The sequence below is a fragment of the Galeopterus variegatus genome, unplaced genomic scaffold (genome assembly GCF_000696425.1).
Source record: "Galeopterus variegatus unplaced genomic scaffold, G_variegatus-3.0.2 Scaffold1319, whole genome shotgun sequence".
Lineage (NCBI taxonomy): Eukaryota > Metazoa > Chordata > Mammalia > Dermoptera > Cynocephalidae > Galeopterus > Galeopterus variegatus.
The window spans coordinates 191,383-208,355 of NW_007727430.1; the positions used below are offsets into that span (position 1 = coordinate 191,383).

Genomic DNA, 16,973 nt, shown 5'->3' on the forward strand with positions numbered 1-16,973 from the left:
TTAGCTCTTTTGCCCATTTTTTAATTGGGTTGCTTGTTTTTTTCTTGTAAAGTTGTTTGAGTTCCTTATATATTCTGGATATTCATTCTTTGTCGGATGTATATTTTGCAAATATTTTCTCCCACTCTGTTGGTTGTCTTTTAATTCTGTTAATTGTTTCTTTTGCTGTGCAGAAGCTTTTCAGACCCATACCTCTCACCATATACTAAAATCAACTCAGAATGGATTAAGAATTTAAATATACACCCTGAAACAATAAAATTTATTAAAGAAAACATAGGAGAAACACTTCAGGAAATACGACTGGACACAGACTTCATGAATACGACCCCAAAAGCATGGGCAACCAAAGGAAATAAACAAATGGGATTATATCAAACTAAAAAGCTTCTGCACAGGAAAAGCATCTCTTAGCAAACTTTTGTTTTGCTGGCTGCTTGGAAATAGCCACTCCCCACATGGGTGTCTCTACCTAGTTGCTTCCCAGAAGCTCGAAGGCTCTGAGACCATGGACCTGTGACTACTACTCTACATAACCATGAAATTGGGACACAAAAGGCCCCAGTCTCACTTGAAAGACACTTAAGAAAATGTAAGATTAGTAGTAGGTGAGCCAAATTCTTTTTTCGCCAGAACAAGAGTGATTTCTCAGGTATTCTTACAGAGTCTCCCCTCTTAGCATCCTTCGGTTGTCTACGGGACTGGTTCTGAGGGTGAAACTGAAAGACTGCAGGCTCCACTTATTCTGTATCAGCTCCCCACCCACAATCCACCCTTTAGTGTTTTTCTTTTTTCATATGGTCAATTGATGCTTTGCCTTTTTCCATTTTTTTATATGGTCAATTGATACTTTTTTAATCTTACAGGAAATGTAAGTCAAAAGATGTTCAGAAATTTCTGTTTTTGTTTTTTATTCATCCATATCATACAATATAGGCAAATTCTCCTTCAACCCAAGTCCCTTTGCCTGACACCTAGCTCATCTCCACTCTGTCCCCATCCCAGTTTCAACAGCCACATGTGAGCTCTCAAGCTAGGTCGTCAACACCAGCTGCAGACTTCCTCTCTGAATTAAGAGGCAAGTTTTGTCTTGCTGAGAAGAGAATCTAGAATGTGGGATAAATCTCTATGGCTCCCAGGCCTAAATCGGGAACAAAATTTCTGACGCCAAAGTGTGTCATGGGAGCACACCCTAAATAGAATTTGTTAATTTAGAATAATCCGCTGATAATATCAGAGTAATTAAAAATAATAACTGCAGCAATTAGGATGGCTGTTGCTACCACTTTTGTGTCTGAAGTTTTGTTTTGTTTTGTTTTTTTGTCTTTTTCGTGACCGGTAAGGGGATCGCAACCCTTGGTGTGGTGTCATCCACACCGCACTCAGCCAGTGAGCGCACTGGCCATTCCTATATAGGATACAAACCTGCGGCCGCCAGCGCCACACTCTCCCGAGTGTGCCACGGGCTCGGCCCTGTGTCTGAAGTTTTTGAAGGTGCTTTTGTTCTGTCTCTATTGCTCCTGAAACATTTTAGAACCCTTGGAATAAATTAGTTACTTATTTAAACACACACACACACATACACACACACACACGACTAACGTGCAAGTTTGCTATGAAAAGAAGGGATTTAACTATTTTTATCAGGGACATCTCAGTTTGAGGTCATCCTTTGTCTTTTTCCTCAGAAATCTGTCTCTACAGAAGCTAATACAAAACATGGGAGCAAAATGAAAGGTACAATTTACAGGAGGGAGGAGGATAGAGTTATTCACAGCAATCTCACTGGAGAATGGATTCTCTCTTCATCAAAAGGTTTTTTAAAAAGAAAAGAAAAGATGGATGATCTTTGCCGTATCGAGGAAGACTTGGAACTAATTTGAATTCAAGTTGCAAGAGCTGGAAGTTGTGCCGATCAGATTTGCCTTGTCACCAAAGGAAAAGTTAAGAAATGGTCAGGTGATTTTTGGCAGGCCTGAGAGTTTTCTGAGAATTTGGATCAGTCTGGTCATATCTGATGCCACATTAATTGAAAAACCTTAAAATCTATCTTCCCACTGTCTGAAGCAAGCACTCTGGATTTCTAGACATCCTAAAATAGAACGTTTTCCTGATTACTTGGTTTTAAATGTACTTCCTATAAGTCAGACCCGAGCAGTCAGAGAGAGGTTCCTGTGTGGCTTGGGCAGGCAACCTTCCAAGCTGACATCTTCCAGACTCCCCGGCGCAGCCTGAGCGCTTGCTGTCTTTCTTACAATTATCAACTTACTCATGAAAAATATCAGTGGGTTTCAAAGAACAATTTTAAGTGAAGATGAAAGGAGCTGTGCCCATGGCTTACCTTCGCTCTCTGATAAATGTTTCGTCCTATAATTTGTGTGCTCTCAATCATATCCCGTCCAGGTCCCTTAGCAATGCACACGGTAGGCTGGAAGAAAATGAGACAAGCTGCATTCTTAGTGAAATAAGCAATTATTTTAAGGAATGGAAAATTACAACTGAATCAAAGCAAATAGATTTAAGCCACATTCTAGCATTTCTTTTCAGATATTCTCTCAACTTACAGGCTATGAAAAATGAAATCATACATGGAATTGGAGCAGTGAATATCTTTAAAAATTATCTATTCCAACACCTTGCTTTCAAAAATCAGGAAATTGAGGTACAGGCATGTTAAAGGATTTGTTGGAGATTATGCAGGTAGCTAATATCTGAGCTAAGACTTGCAGCCAGGTCTTTTCACTTGCTGCCTATTTTCTTACCTGCTTGTTCTTGCCTATGACACTTGCTCATGATGGCTTTAAATTGAAACTCAGTTAAAATTATATCGGAACAACTAGCTGGCCCACTGGGGAAAAAAAATCAATAAATAAATCTGGCTCTATTCCCTACTTCTGATATCAGAAAAATTTGAGATTAATCAAACACTTAAATATTATAAATGGAATCCAACTAATAAAAGAAAATATGGGTAAATATGTTTTACAGTGTAAAGGTGTGGAAGACCTTTCTAAAAATCATATACAATAGGCTTAGTTAAATTTTACAGCTTAAACATTTTAAACATCTAATGGGTGAGAAAACATAATAAATAAGGCTGAAAGATGACTGATGAACTGGAAGAAAAGCCTGCACTGTTTATGACAAAACTCAGGCTTTAATATATTAGGAGCTTTAAAACGTCAATAAAAAATACTCTTACTAATACTTTTTTATTTTTAATTGACACATAATCATTGTACATATTTATGGAGTACAATGTGATGTTTCTATACATGTATACACTATGTAATGATCAAATCAGGGTAGTTAGCATATCCATCATCTAAAACATTTATTATTTCTTTGTGGTAGGAACATACAGAGTTCTCTCTTCTAGCTATTTTTAGAAGTATACCTTACTGTTGACTATAGTCACCTACTGTGCACTAGGACATCAGAACTTATTCTTCCTTTCTAATTGTAACTTTGTGCCCATTGACCATCCTCTCCCCATGGCCCCCACCCACACCCTCCCTGTCTCTGGTAATCTCCGTTCTTTCACTACTTCTCTGAGATCACCATTTTTAGATTCCCTATATGAGTGAGACCATGATTCATCCATATTGAGTTGGGATTTCTCTTGCAGTAAAGAGCATCCTAATGAATACAGCACGGAATATAGATGAAATAAGTAATCTCACACGCACACACACACACACACACACGCACACACACACACAAATGTAAATGGCCATTCAACATTAAAATATGTTCAATCTCATGAATAATTACATGTAAATTTAAATGACAAAGAGGTAACTCTTTGCATATTGTGTTGGCAAAGATTACAAAAGTGGTAAACCTGGTTTTGGTGAGGGTCCTGGGGAAACCATCACTCATCCACCGTGGATGGAATGTCATTGTTTCCAGCAATTGGGCAATATGTAGCATATGCTGGGTGGGCTTTCTCTCTGACAGCAAACTCACTTTTAAGAAATTATCCTAAGGCAGGACTCATACACATGTGAAAATATGTATGACAAGGATAGTAATCATAGTATGCTTATGTAAAAAAAGAAAAAAAAGAAGGGAGAGAGCATATGTAAAGGAAGGAAGGAGGGAGGGGAAGAAAATACCCATCAGTAGGGGATGGGTTAACTAAATTATGGTACCTAAAATTGAAAATAATGGAATTAGTTTAAACAATGTTTTACAGCATATTTATTGGAAATAAGGAAGCAGATCATAGAACAGTATTACAGTATGATCCCACTTACACATGCAAAATTATACATGTATATATGTGATGAAACACAAAAGGCTGTCTAGAAGCTTTGTTCATTAAAATTCTAACAGTGGTGACTCTTGTGGGGATGAGGGCACGCTCCTTTAGGTAAGATTTTTATTTTTTGAATTTTTAATATTGTTTGCATTTCCTAATGAGCATATATCATTTTTAAAAACATTAAAGCTACTTTCTAAATTTAAAAAATATCTTTTGGAGAAGCCACATCAGAGCAGAACACTTGGCATTGTTTTGCCATTTCCTTCTTTCTCTTTCTTAAGAGAATCCTGATTGTGTTCAGATAGCCACCTCTCCTCATGTGGCTGATGTGACACAGAGGAAGCTGATCCCATTCCCAGCTCCAGATAAATCTAAGGCAAACATGGCAATCCCCAAGTTCTTGCCAGAGATTGGATCTGGAAACCCAGCTCAAGCCAAACAACATGTACCATTGCCTCAGCAATTGTTTTGGTCCAAACCCAATCAGACTGAAGAGAAAATCTTTTATTCCGTGGTTGGAGGAAAGGTTTCTCTCTCTCCTACTGTGTACGGGGGAGAAAGCACAACACATTCCTTACTGCTCACAGCCACTCTTTCAAACATGAGGAAAGCCAGTCCAACATATGCGGAGAAAGAATTCTGTTGGGGGGATGGAACACAGGTACTATTATTGTTATAATTTTTTGTGATTATAAAAGCAAAGTATGCTCATTGTAGGAAAAAAAACCATAAAAAAGCATAAATAGGAGAATAAAAACCACCCACAGTAGTGGCAGAAAGAAAAAACCATGGTCAACAATTCAGAATGTTTTGCTTTCTTTTACCATGATACATTTATTTTCAAAATTGCAATCACACTGAATGTGCAACATTAAATCCTGATTTTCTCACTCAACATTGTGTTTCCCCACATGATTCAATATTCCAACATAAGACACTAAATTGATGCATAATATTCTATTGCAAATAAGTATCACTATTAACCATTTCACCTACGAATTTTGGAATTAACAAATAATCTTAAAACTTATTACAAATTAATAATGTGAGAAAATTTTTCAAATGAAGAGTAACAAAAATACTTTCTATATAAAAATAGTAATATATAAAAGTACAATTGTTAAAATGTTATTGTTCATTGGGCGGAGTTGACTGGAATAGAAAAAAATAGTTCAGAAATAGTGTATAATAAAAGTAATATCACAGATAAAATGTTCTACAAACACAAAGAATAAGACCCAGAAACTAGCATCTGCTGCTCAAGTCATAGCTGAAAACAAATCTAAGTGAACATTGGAGGTAAGCAGTTAAATAAATAATGGTATAGCTTTACTTGTTGTCTTTAAAAATAGTCATGAAGGTCTGGATATAGTCATAGAAAGATTTCTAAGACAAATTAGGTGAAAAACTCAAGTCCCAGACCAATTTAAAATTCTATAAATAAATCATAAACATTGTTTGAATTTTTACAGCAAGATTTTTTGTTTGTAATTTTAAAAGAAAGGAAAAGGAACTTTGATCTTATATAAATAACCCTGTAGACTTGATAATCAGTAAGAAATGTCCCAGGCAGGCAGTTTTTAGTACAAACTATTGACTTCAGAAATGCCAAGGCAAGGGCCGGCCCGTGGCTCACTTGGGAGAGTGTGATGCTCATAACTCCGAGGCCACAGGTTCAGATCCCTATATAGGGATGGCCAGTTAACTCACTTGGGAGAGCGTGGTGCTGACAACACCAAGTCAAGGGTTAAGATCCCCTTACCGGTCATCTTTAAAAAAAAGAAAAGAAATGCCAAGGCAAAATGTTTAAACTGTCCAAGTTTTAGGAAAGATACTTGATCTCCAATTAAGGATACTTACTAAATTGTCTCACCATTCAACAACTTAATCAAATGGAAGAATATAGCTTTACCCAATCGAAACTTAATGGGTTTGTTTGGGTGCTTTTGAGAAGAGCAGATGCTAGAGGTAAGTAGGCCAGGGTGTACCTGAGGACAACATATTTGTAAACTAATGATGAAGAGTCAAACATGAAGTATACATGAGATGAAAAACAAAGATTTCATGTGCCATAATTACCTACCCCACCAATGGGACAAGTGCTATGGGCGTTATCACAAGACTCTCCCGTGTTGATGCAATGTGGGCCAAGAATGTTGGGGGACACATCTCCTAGGTTTGATGAAGCAAAAGCTGCGACATATGGTCCCTGTCAAAAGAAACATTCAATTGCCTTTTATTCTTTCTTACTTCCTATAATGAGTTCCATTAAAAATGTAAACATTCAATGTACTCTGGTAAGCTATTTAAAATCATTTGCAGACAATAAAAAGAGAAAATAAAATATTCTGAAAAATTTTCTTATTTCTGAAAAGGCTCACATTGCACTCAATATACACATTGTTACTGAAAATATTCCAATTATCAACAAAGCTGTTTCCAGTAGGAGGGTTTCAAATGCATGCCTCAAACAGAAAGATTTTGACAAGAAACACAACAACTTATAAAATGCTTGTACTCTGCTATTTTATCTGGAGCTCAGAGATCCATTTGCCCTTTAAAAACAAACTTACTATTGGCTTAAAAAGAGCAAATGCAGACTCACCTGTTGCAAAACTGAACCTAACTATACCATCTGCCATCTGGACCTGCCTTTCATTTATTTTTTCTTCCTCTCTTCAACGTGATTAGAGCAGTGCAAGGCATCAGCCTTAACCGAACTGGTCTATCTTTGCACCTTAAATATCTTAAGTTTTCTTAGGGAAAGAGATAACTAAGTATTAGAGATCATATGCCTTTTTTTTTTTTTTGATACTAAAAGATAATTTATCTCAAAGTGCCAGGCAGTGATCACAAATGGGAACCTCTTTTTATTCCCTAAAATGCAAGCTAAAATGAGAAAATAGAGTTTAGTCAACAAAGAAGCTAAAAGATCAAACTGAACATTAATGGTGCTGATATTTTTATAATGGAATGTTATTTCTAGGGACTCTCACTCATCATGTATTCTTCTGCATTTGGTGCTTTCGTGCCTGGGTCAAGGAGAGCAGGTCCCTCTTCTCACTTCTCTATCGGTAGTCACTAATTTACCCAAAGTTGAAGAGCTTTCTTGAGTACATGGACTGGGTTCCTGGACCCCCATGTCTGATCCCATCATTTTCTGAGTTTCAAAGTTACAAAAACAAGTCTGATGGATTAAGGTTGTCTCTGTCTTAGGCTTATTTCAGGGGAATAGAACAGGGTCACTGAAAGGAAATTTGTCATTAAGAGGGAAGTCTGGTGCAGTGAAAAGGACTTATCGCCTATCTTCATTCAGAGTTCTCACACCTTTAAGAAAGTACTTAATATTTTTATAATTCTGAAAACAAAAGCAAGCATCAATACAGTTTATCATATTTCCAGCTTGATAAAAAACTACTATATGTTACAAAAATCTTGAACTTGCCCTTCCTTATGCAACTAATTGTAACTTTAAGAAGCTATCAATATAAGTAGGATGAGTCATTTAAAATTTTTCTTTCCTATTAGAGAAGACGGAGAATTCTTTCTTCCAAGCACATCAATATGTGATGTCCCTGATGACTCTTTATTCTGGAGATTTGAATCAACTATTCGGAACATTGCATGAATGATGACACTGAATGAATCAAGATGAAGACTTCAATGACATAAATTCCCACCTGTCCAGGGAGATATCCTTTGTTCTTCTCTTGCTCAAAAAGGTAAGATGCATAGCCCATATTATCACTATTTACAAGATGGTTGCTGTTGTTCATGCTGACTGGGTGGATGGCAAACCAGCTGTAAAAGAGCAAGAAGCCCTAAATTAAGGGAGAGAACCAGAGAGCTAACTGGGGCCAAAAACGATGACTGGGAGGTCAAGTTTTCTCCAGCAGGAAAAACATTCTAAATGATAGACATCTCACATTTAGATTCTTTCATCAATAATGAGCTTGAATTATGAATATTGTACTCAAGAAGTCTGATCATTTACTTAAATTAAAAATACAGACCTTCATTTTCATGAATATTTCATCACCAGCATCTTCATCATAAGCTTTAACAAGAGCCGAGACTGGTCAGTTATCAGATGATATACCTGAAGACATAGACTTGTATGTATAGACATAGACATAGACATTGTCCTTCAAGACAGGCACACAGTTAGTAATTATTCAAATCAATCCAATACAATTCAGGAAAAATTTACTGAGGGTTAGCTGTATGCCAACCATAGAATAAACTGTGGTTTACTCTCAGAATATCGCAAAAGACAAAAGACATGAATAAATGGCTTGAATACAGTGTGGTCAATGTTATAAAGATATAGGCATAAAGTGTTTGGGGAACACAGATGACTAACAATTCTTAAGGGCATTACAGGGGGAGGAAACAGCAGAATGAATGCACTGAGGCATGAAAGAGGGAGGATGTCATGCATAATTCAGTATGTCCTTATGCACAGTAATACCTTGTTTAAGTGGAGAGCTATACAGTTTACAGACTAATTTCACATCAGTTACCTTATTTGAACTTCAAAACAACCCTGAGAGACAAACTGTTTTACCTCGACTCTGGGACAGGTGACTCAGAAAAGCAAAATGATGGCTCACTTGTCATAGAAGCCTAGCACTCAAATCTGGGTCTTGTGACACCTTGCCCAGTGTCCTTTATAGTATCAAACCTCCAAACAGGTGAAAAAGATACTTACAGAATGGAAGGCAGTGAAGCCAATTAACTGGAATACTCAAGAAAAGAGAGATGCCAGTTTATAAAGTTTCGTGTTAAGTGAGGACCTTAAAAAAACTTCTATTAACTCAATGCCTTGCAGAAAAATTTTTAAACATTTCAGTTTACGTTCTTACCTATGTTATATAGTTCACAAAACTAAATATTTACCTAATGACTAGAGATGTTATAAGACTTCAAGATCATCTTTCAGGATTCAGTTCTCATCGTGAAATAGACATAGATGAAGGTCAGAGGTGGCCAGATGAAAGCCCATGGGGTTGGGGCAGGCAGCATAAATGAGTTACACTGGTTGGTACAATAAGGACTGGAGAAGACTGTGGAAAAAATGCAGCCACTTGCAGGGTCTAAAGACTGAAGCATCCACTCAGCTCCAGCCAGATGTTGCTTTAACAGAGTGAAAGCCAGTGGTGCCAGATCTTCCCATTTTTTCAAAAGGAGCAATAGAGCCATATTTTTGTATATATTTATCGACTTTAAAATTCTTCAAGAAGTAAATGCAATGGAAACAAAGGAGGGGAACTGCTACAAATTAGGAGACTTGAGACTACAAGTGTAGTTTGTGAACTGTGTTTGGATTCTGATTGAAACAATTATAAAACGATTCTCAGGGGAAACTGAACTCAGACTTGGTAGTAGATCATATTAAGAAGTTATTTTTAATTTTGTTGGCTGTGATAATGGATTGTGGTTATATATATTTTTAAAAGCCTTTTTTCTGATAGAGATACACACTGAAATATTCATGAGTGAAATTTATGATATCTGGTATTTGTTTTGAAATATTCTAGCAAAGAAAAAATGGAGGGGAGAGATGAAAAAGAATGACAGAACATGGCTAATTATTGAAGCTTGATGATGAGTTACATGGAGATTCATTACACTAATTACTCAAAAATGGTATGTATTTGAAAATTTCCATAATAGTTTTTATTCAATGTTGGCATCCATTTTGGATTTTTTAAAAACACAGTGTCAGGCCAAATCACCAGCCTGTAGGCTGAATTCAGTCCCTGGGATGCCTATTTGCCACTGTGAAAAGGTATAGAAGTTTAGGCTGAAGGTATTCTGTCATCCCCTAGAAGATAATCGCAAGGTTTTTATGTTTAAGAAAATCCTTCTATTGGTTCTTTTTTGTGGTTTGTCTCGTTCTCTTAAAACTCCAGTGTCAAGGGAAATTACAATCAACTAGTACTTTCCAGGTAGGTGAATTTTGCTTTTTTGGAGTATTACTCTGTTTAGTTTGGAAGGGAAATGTGGTAGTGGCCGTGGCAGTGCCATGGCTCCCCAACCACAGTATCTGTCTGATGTGATCACACTGAGGTCAGGCAGATTCAGCCACACTGAATCTGCAGTCATTCCACTGCAATCAAAGGAAACCCACAGAACAATTCTCTCGACATTGACTATTGTTTTGCGTTTATTAGGCAAAGGACTTTAAATACAGGATCTAATTTTATTCTCACAGGAACCCATTACATCAGGTACTACTATTACCCTCATTTTACAACTGAGGAAGCTAAGTCTCCGAGTGGTGAAATGACCTGACCAAGATCGCAGAAGCAGGGCTACGAAACCAGCTTTATCAGACCACGTGTATGCTCTTGTCCACGAGTTCTGTCTCTTCTCTCCAGTCACGTGCACATTTAGTTAACTTTGACTCTATGCCAGACACTGGGAACATAAAAATGAATGAGACATCATCTCACCCTTGAGAAATACTTCACAGAGAACGTGACATTTGAGCTGGGTCTTAAAAGGTGAGTAGGAACGTGGCAAAAGAATTGCTAGAGAAGAGGCATCCTAGCAAAGGAAACAGCATCTGCAAAGGCTTGGAGATGTGAAGTACGGTGTGTTCACGGAACAGGTAGATAGGGTGGCCAGAGCAGAAAGGATATGGCAAGAAAAGATGGCAGTCCTACCGTTCAGTCAATCAACGTGAATTTATTGGTAGCCAAGTGTGTGGTCGGCATTGTGTTAAACCCAAAGGAACAAGGACAGGAATCAGATGTGTTCTCTGCCATTAAGGATTTACAATTGGCTACAACGGTATATGTGGAGAAAGCAAATGCTGAGTTGCAATCTACGAATTAGACCACAGACGACTTGACTTCTTGTTTATTTCATGTATCTTAAGTCTTAGAAAATAAAATGTTTTCTCTACAAAACTGAGAAAATAAGTATGCAAAAACAAGTTATTTGAATTGCAAGAAAGAACGATGCTGTATTTTCCTTGTCCGCCCTTTGAAATGTGTGCTATTAAAATACCAAGCTTGTCACAGCAAACAGAGTATTATGGTATAGATGAATATTTATAAAGATATGCAGAAAGGTGGTCATTTTAAAAGACTGTATTTGCAATTTATTTTATCTGGTCAAAAAATTTTCTTCAAAGCAAAGTTCAAAAGAAGGGAAGAAAGGTTTAGTTAGTTTCTGGAGAAGTTAAAAGGCAGACATAAAAGAATGAGATGACTATGTCTTTGATGATAACATTTTAAAATAATGATTATGTCACAGCTAGATGTAAGATAGGAGGCAGGGCTCTACTTGAGTCAGCATGATATAATTAAGAGACCTGAAGAACATCAGGAGATGGGGGATCTTATCCTAGTTTGGAGCAGTTAGTTAAAATTTCTTAATCTCTGTTCCTGAGACTGAAAAATAACAGATTTCAACTATGCTTTGTGAATCAGTAAACAGTATATTAATATGGAATACTATATATTTTTTTCCTCCTGTGTAAATGAAGCATTCAGAGCAAAAGAGTTCCAGGCCCTCTTTCAATTCAGACATTGAGCATTTCTACTCTGAAACAGAAAAGAAAATCCAAATGCAAAATCAAGTTGTTCAACTATTCTCAAACAGTAACAAACCCACCCCAGGTTCCATTCTGTCAAACCTGGACCGCCGTGTCCAGTATGCAGGTTGTGCCCTGTGCAAAAGTAACTGGCAAAGGGGATAATTAGGGGTTTAAATGCAGCTTCTGCTCAGCTTAGTGAGCCAGGAATCTTGGTCAGCCCAGAGAAGGGAGTGCCTTTGTAAGATTAACACCAAGGCCTTCTGCGTTACCTGTGGCTGCATCTAACCTAAACGTCCACAAATAGAGAAACAGAACATTCTTCATTCATTCAAAGGTAGTATTCATGAAGATGCATAGTAACATGGGGCTCTTTGGGTAAATACAACATAGGAGGCTACAGTGGCTTGAATAGTGTCCTGCCAAAATTCATGCTCACCTGGAACCTCAGAATGTGACCTTATTTGGAAACAGGGTCTTTACAGATACGATCAAGGTAAAAAGTGAGTGATACTGGCTTAGTGTGAGCCCTAAATCTGATGACTAGTATCCTCATAAGAGAGACAGCCAGAGACATGGAGAAGAAGCTGATGTGGAGATCGAGGCAGAGACTTGAGTGCTGTGTCTACGAGCCAAGGAAGCCAAGGACTGATGGCAATCTCTACAAGCCAGGAGACAGGCATGGGACAGATTCTCCCTCAGAGCCTCCAGAAGGAACCAACTCTGTCAACACCTTGATTTTGTACTTCTGGCCTCCTGGCCTGTGAGAGAATAAATCTCTGTTGTTGTAAGTCACCCAGCCTGTGGTAATGTGTGGCTTCCTTATGAAACTAATACAGAGACCACATATTATAATGGCTAAGGATACCAGCTATGGAGTCAGACACAAGTTACTTAACCTATTGTACTTGAGTGTTCACATCCATGACATAATAATAGTATCTACCTCAGCACTTGATGATTAAAAGAACTAATACATGTAAACTGCTTAGCACAAAGATTGGCCTATACTACAAATGGAATAAATGTTCACTATGATAATGTTGAGGCTGATACTGATCTGCTGCTGCTGGTGATGATAAGGAAAAGAGCTATAAAGCTCTGCGTATGTATATATACAAATATACCTTCACATATATATGATTTATAAGAAGAATACAATGTTAAAATATACGGGGATATGTGTGTGTGTTGGACACATACTGCACATGTATATTCAACCCACATGGTATGGGCGTGGTAGGATCGAATAAGGAAACCCTGCCCACAAGAGGTGCTCTTCTTTCTCCCAGTCCCACTTGCAGGGTGGGGCATGTGAATATCTCTGGCCAATAATCTTGTGGCAGAGACTGAAGTGCTCACAAAATACCCATGTGCTCTTCTTTCTCCCAGTCCCACTTGCAGGGTGGGGCATGTGAATATCTCTGGCCAATAATGTGTGTCCAGAAGGACCACCCAATCCTCAATAGACTTTGCATGAGTGGGAAGTAAGTCTTTAATGTGTTAAACCACTGGAATTTCATGATCCATCTGTTGTGGCAATTAATATTAATTACCTTAATTAACACACCTCTTTTTCACCTCCCTCACCCATCCCTTTGCAAACTGGGAAAGGAGAGAAAAAAAGTGTTTCTCTGTGTTATATTGGAAGAATTATTGGGCCCAGAATTTTACCCAAAGGGTCACCTGAATTTTAAACCAGCAGAAGCAATGAATAAAGACCAGACTGCTCAGATTAAAGAAAGACAATGAGCTGTAGCCAGAGGAGCCCTTCTCAGTTACAGATAAACGTGAGATGATCATCCTGATATTTCTACCCTCTCTGCTTCAGAGAAGAGATGTACATTCTCAACTAATCCTTTTGTTATCTCCAAAAATCCTGAGTGAAAAAGTCCCTCTTGATAATGATATTGGAAAGATACCTTGTTTGGGTGGGTTCCATTGACTTACAGCAATCAAAATTCTTGTACCCTAAATGGTACGATTAAGTGATCAACCAAAGAAAAACAGGAAATGACCAATAAGAGGGATTTTTGTCGTTGTTGTTGTTTTAAATTCAGTCAAACTAGGAATTGAAGAAATTCAAAGGAAAACAACGGATTTGGTTTTCTTGAATCTATTACTTGGCAATAATTGTAAAGCATGATAATACCAAGATTGGCAAGAACATGAGAAACAACATTCTGCTCATGTTTGGGTAGCAGGAATGTAAACCAGCAAAACCTTTCCGGAGGGCTGTTCAGCAATTTATAAGATAAGCTTTAAAAGCTAAACATTCTCTTTGGCTCAGCAATCCCACTTCTAGGAATTTAGCTTAAGGAAATCATTGGCATATATGTAAGATATCTGTTCAAGAATGCTTATCACAATGTATTTTATGATGGAAAAAAGCTGTAAGCAACCTAAATATCAAAGGATTGCTGATTATTTTATGTCTCTATATTTATTGTCTATCTGTCTCTGTCTCCTGCCCCAATCACCCCACCAGCCTGTAAGACCCTTGAAGATAGGGGCCACGGCTTACTCATGACAACATGCCGCATGCACAGAGGTGCATGCTCAACATTTAGAAAGTCTGTTGAGTTAAATACTAGGTGGCAACTAATCAATAGATCAATTTATTGTAAAGGAAGAATGAGTCTTATTACCTCAGCCCATATAGCAAAGTTTATTTTATCAGGGAGTTTTTAGTGGCCCCACTTTAAAACCAAAGGGGTGACTCCAATACTAAGAATTTCAAGCACTCTGATATGCCAATAATGAAGTTATTTAGGAGAGTTAGAGTCTTATTCTATTTCTAACCTTTTAGTTGAAACGATTAAACTCTTTTTTTATGTCACGCACAGAACTAGAGCTTTGCATGCATTATCTCATTTAATCCTCATGAGGTATTATTATTACCATTTTCAAATAGGATTGTTGAGGTCTAAGTGAATAAGTTACTTTCCCCAGTTCACAGAGTTAGTAAGTGACAGGCAGGGCTGGGATTGGGACCCACATCAACTTCATCCCCAAACCTGTGAGTCTTTACTGTTTTCTTCACCACTTCGTTATTTTTAATTTACCATTAATTTTACTCGCATGAAAGCTTTCACTTAGATATTTCTTAATTCTACTTAGAAGAACAATCATCACCTTTCTGACACTTATGAATATTTTAAGGGCTTACATTATCCCATGGTATGCTCACAAATGCTTAGGGATTAGAAAACATAGACACAGCAGTCACATAACTTGTCCAATGTCACACAGCTAATAAGGATGAGAGTCAACCCAAGCCCTAAGTGCTAGCACTCTAGCACCTAAGTGCTATTATACACTTCCTTAGGGCACTTTGGCATCATTTGTAAGTCCACAGGTCACGGTGTCTGGCGCTATGTCACCCTCCTGGTCAATTCCTGAGTCAGTCCTATCACAGTGACCAAAATCACACATGAATGCAAAGGCCTTCTTTTCAAGGGAAACAAAATCCATGTGTTTTCCTTTATGCTGTTACTGCCAGACAGCAGTGCTAAAAATCCCTGCCAAGCTGTAATGTTACCTTGTCTGCTTCCTTTAGGTGGTCTTGGTTCTGCTTATCCCTGATAGGCATTGTCCTGCTTTAGACTTAATCCTTTTAGGAAAACGCAGGTAAATACAGTAGTCCCCCTTTATCTGAGGGAAATATGTTCCAAGACCCCAAGTGGATGCCTGAAATCACAGGTAGTACCAAACCCTAATATACAGTGTTTTTTCCTATACAGACTTGTACAGGCCTGTGATAAAGTTTAATTTATGAATTAGGCACAGTAAAAAATTAACAACAATAAATAATAAAATAGAACTATTATAACCATATGCCAGCATCACTACTCTTGCGCTTTATGTCAATTACTAAGTAAAATAATGGTTACTTGAACACAAGCACCGCCATACTACGGCAGTGGATCTGATAACTGGGACGGCTATTAAGTGACAAATGGGCAGGGAGCGTCTACGGCATGGATGCGCTGGACAAAGGCATGATTCACATCCTGGGCGGGATGGGACGGGACAGCCGAGATTTCATCACACTACTCAGACCGCAAGTGATTTAAAATCTACATACACATTGTTTATTTCTGGAATTTGCATTTGCTACTTTCAGACTGTGGTTGACTTCGAGTAACTGAAACCATGGAAAGTGAAACCTTTGATAGGAGACTACTGTAATCTCAAACTCATAATCACTTGCCTAGTGAGTCAGATTGTTTTCTCATTTTACCATGCGATAACTGTCTCCCATCATAGAAACCCACATGTGAGAGTTTGATAAAGTAACCAGCAGTAACATGTACTGAGTCTCTATAGCATGCACCAGTGACTGTGCTGAGCTCTTCACCCAAACCACTCGCTTATGTCAGCTTTACATTAGCCCTGTTTTACAGGTGCACAACTCAGCCCAAAGAGGCTGACAACCCTGCCCAAGGCCCCAGGGCTGATCCCAGGCGTGTCTGACCTTGGAGTCCGGTCTCTTAACCAATCAACTTATTCCTGGCATCTGCTGCTACTATTCTAGCCTCTTCCCCCCCCCCCCCCCCCCCCTAATTAAAGAAAGATACCCAGACAAAATTTGTTTTTTTAAAAAAAATAAAGAAATAGCATACCTGATAAGGCCCAAGTCATCTCCATTCAAATCTACCATTTTCAAGACTACCATTTCCTTGTCTATGTTTGAAGAATACCTAGTCAGCAAAACAGAGAATCTGAGTCAGCATTAGGGCCTGGCCCTCATGCATTACAAACAGTAGAAGCTGACACAAAACCAAAAATGAAAATGCCTCGCAGTAAGGAAGACTCCCTGACAAGCAGAAATACCCTGACCCACATCAGTCCCTCATTCCTCAACTAAGGAAAAGGTTTGCAATCATGACCAAAGTTAGGGGCACTGGGTCAACTAATTGGAGCTGAAATATATATTTTTATATAATATATATGATATTATATAACATACATGTATCTCTTACAAAAAGGATTTGCCTTTGAAATTTCTACTCATATCAAATCTTAATAGGATCTCTTAAAAAGTTAAGGCAAAACCAAAAGCATGGAAGACCTGCAACTTAAGTATTCTTTTATGTCTTTTCAAGGGGAATCAGATTGTATTTTCTAAAAATCAACTCCTTTGAAGCCTATTGAAAA

The 16,973-nt window shown here is 37.9% G+C and overlaps 1 protein-coding gene across 1 annotated transcript in view; it reads right to left on the reverse strand.

Annotated features, from left to right (window-relative positions):
• Positions 1-16,973, reverse strand: part of ASAH2 (N-acylsphingosine amidohydrolase (non-lysosomal ceramidase) 2) — a 56,170-nt gene that overhangs the window by 19,863 nt on the left and 19,334 nt on the right. The window contains exons 6-9 of the mRNA XM_008576257.1: positions 16,439-16,516; positions 7,948-8,068; positions 6,351-6,476; positions 2,342-2,428 (exon numbers count right to left, since the gene is read on the reverse strand). Of these exons, the coding sequence (XP_008574479.1) occupies positions 2,342-2,428; positions 6,351-6,476; positions 7,948-8,068; positions 16,439-16,516 (412 nt within the window). The remainder of the gene's footprint in view (positions 1-2,341; positions 2,429-6,350; positions 6,477-7,947; positions 8,069-16,438; positions 16,517-16,973) is intronic.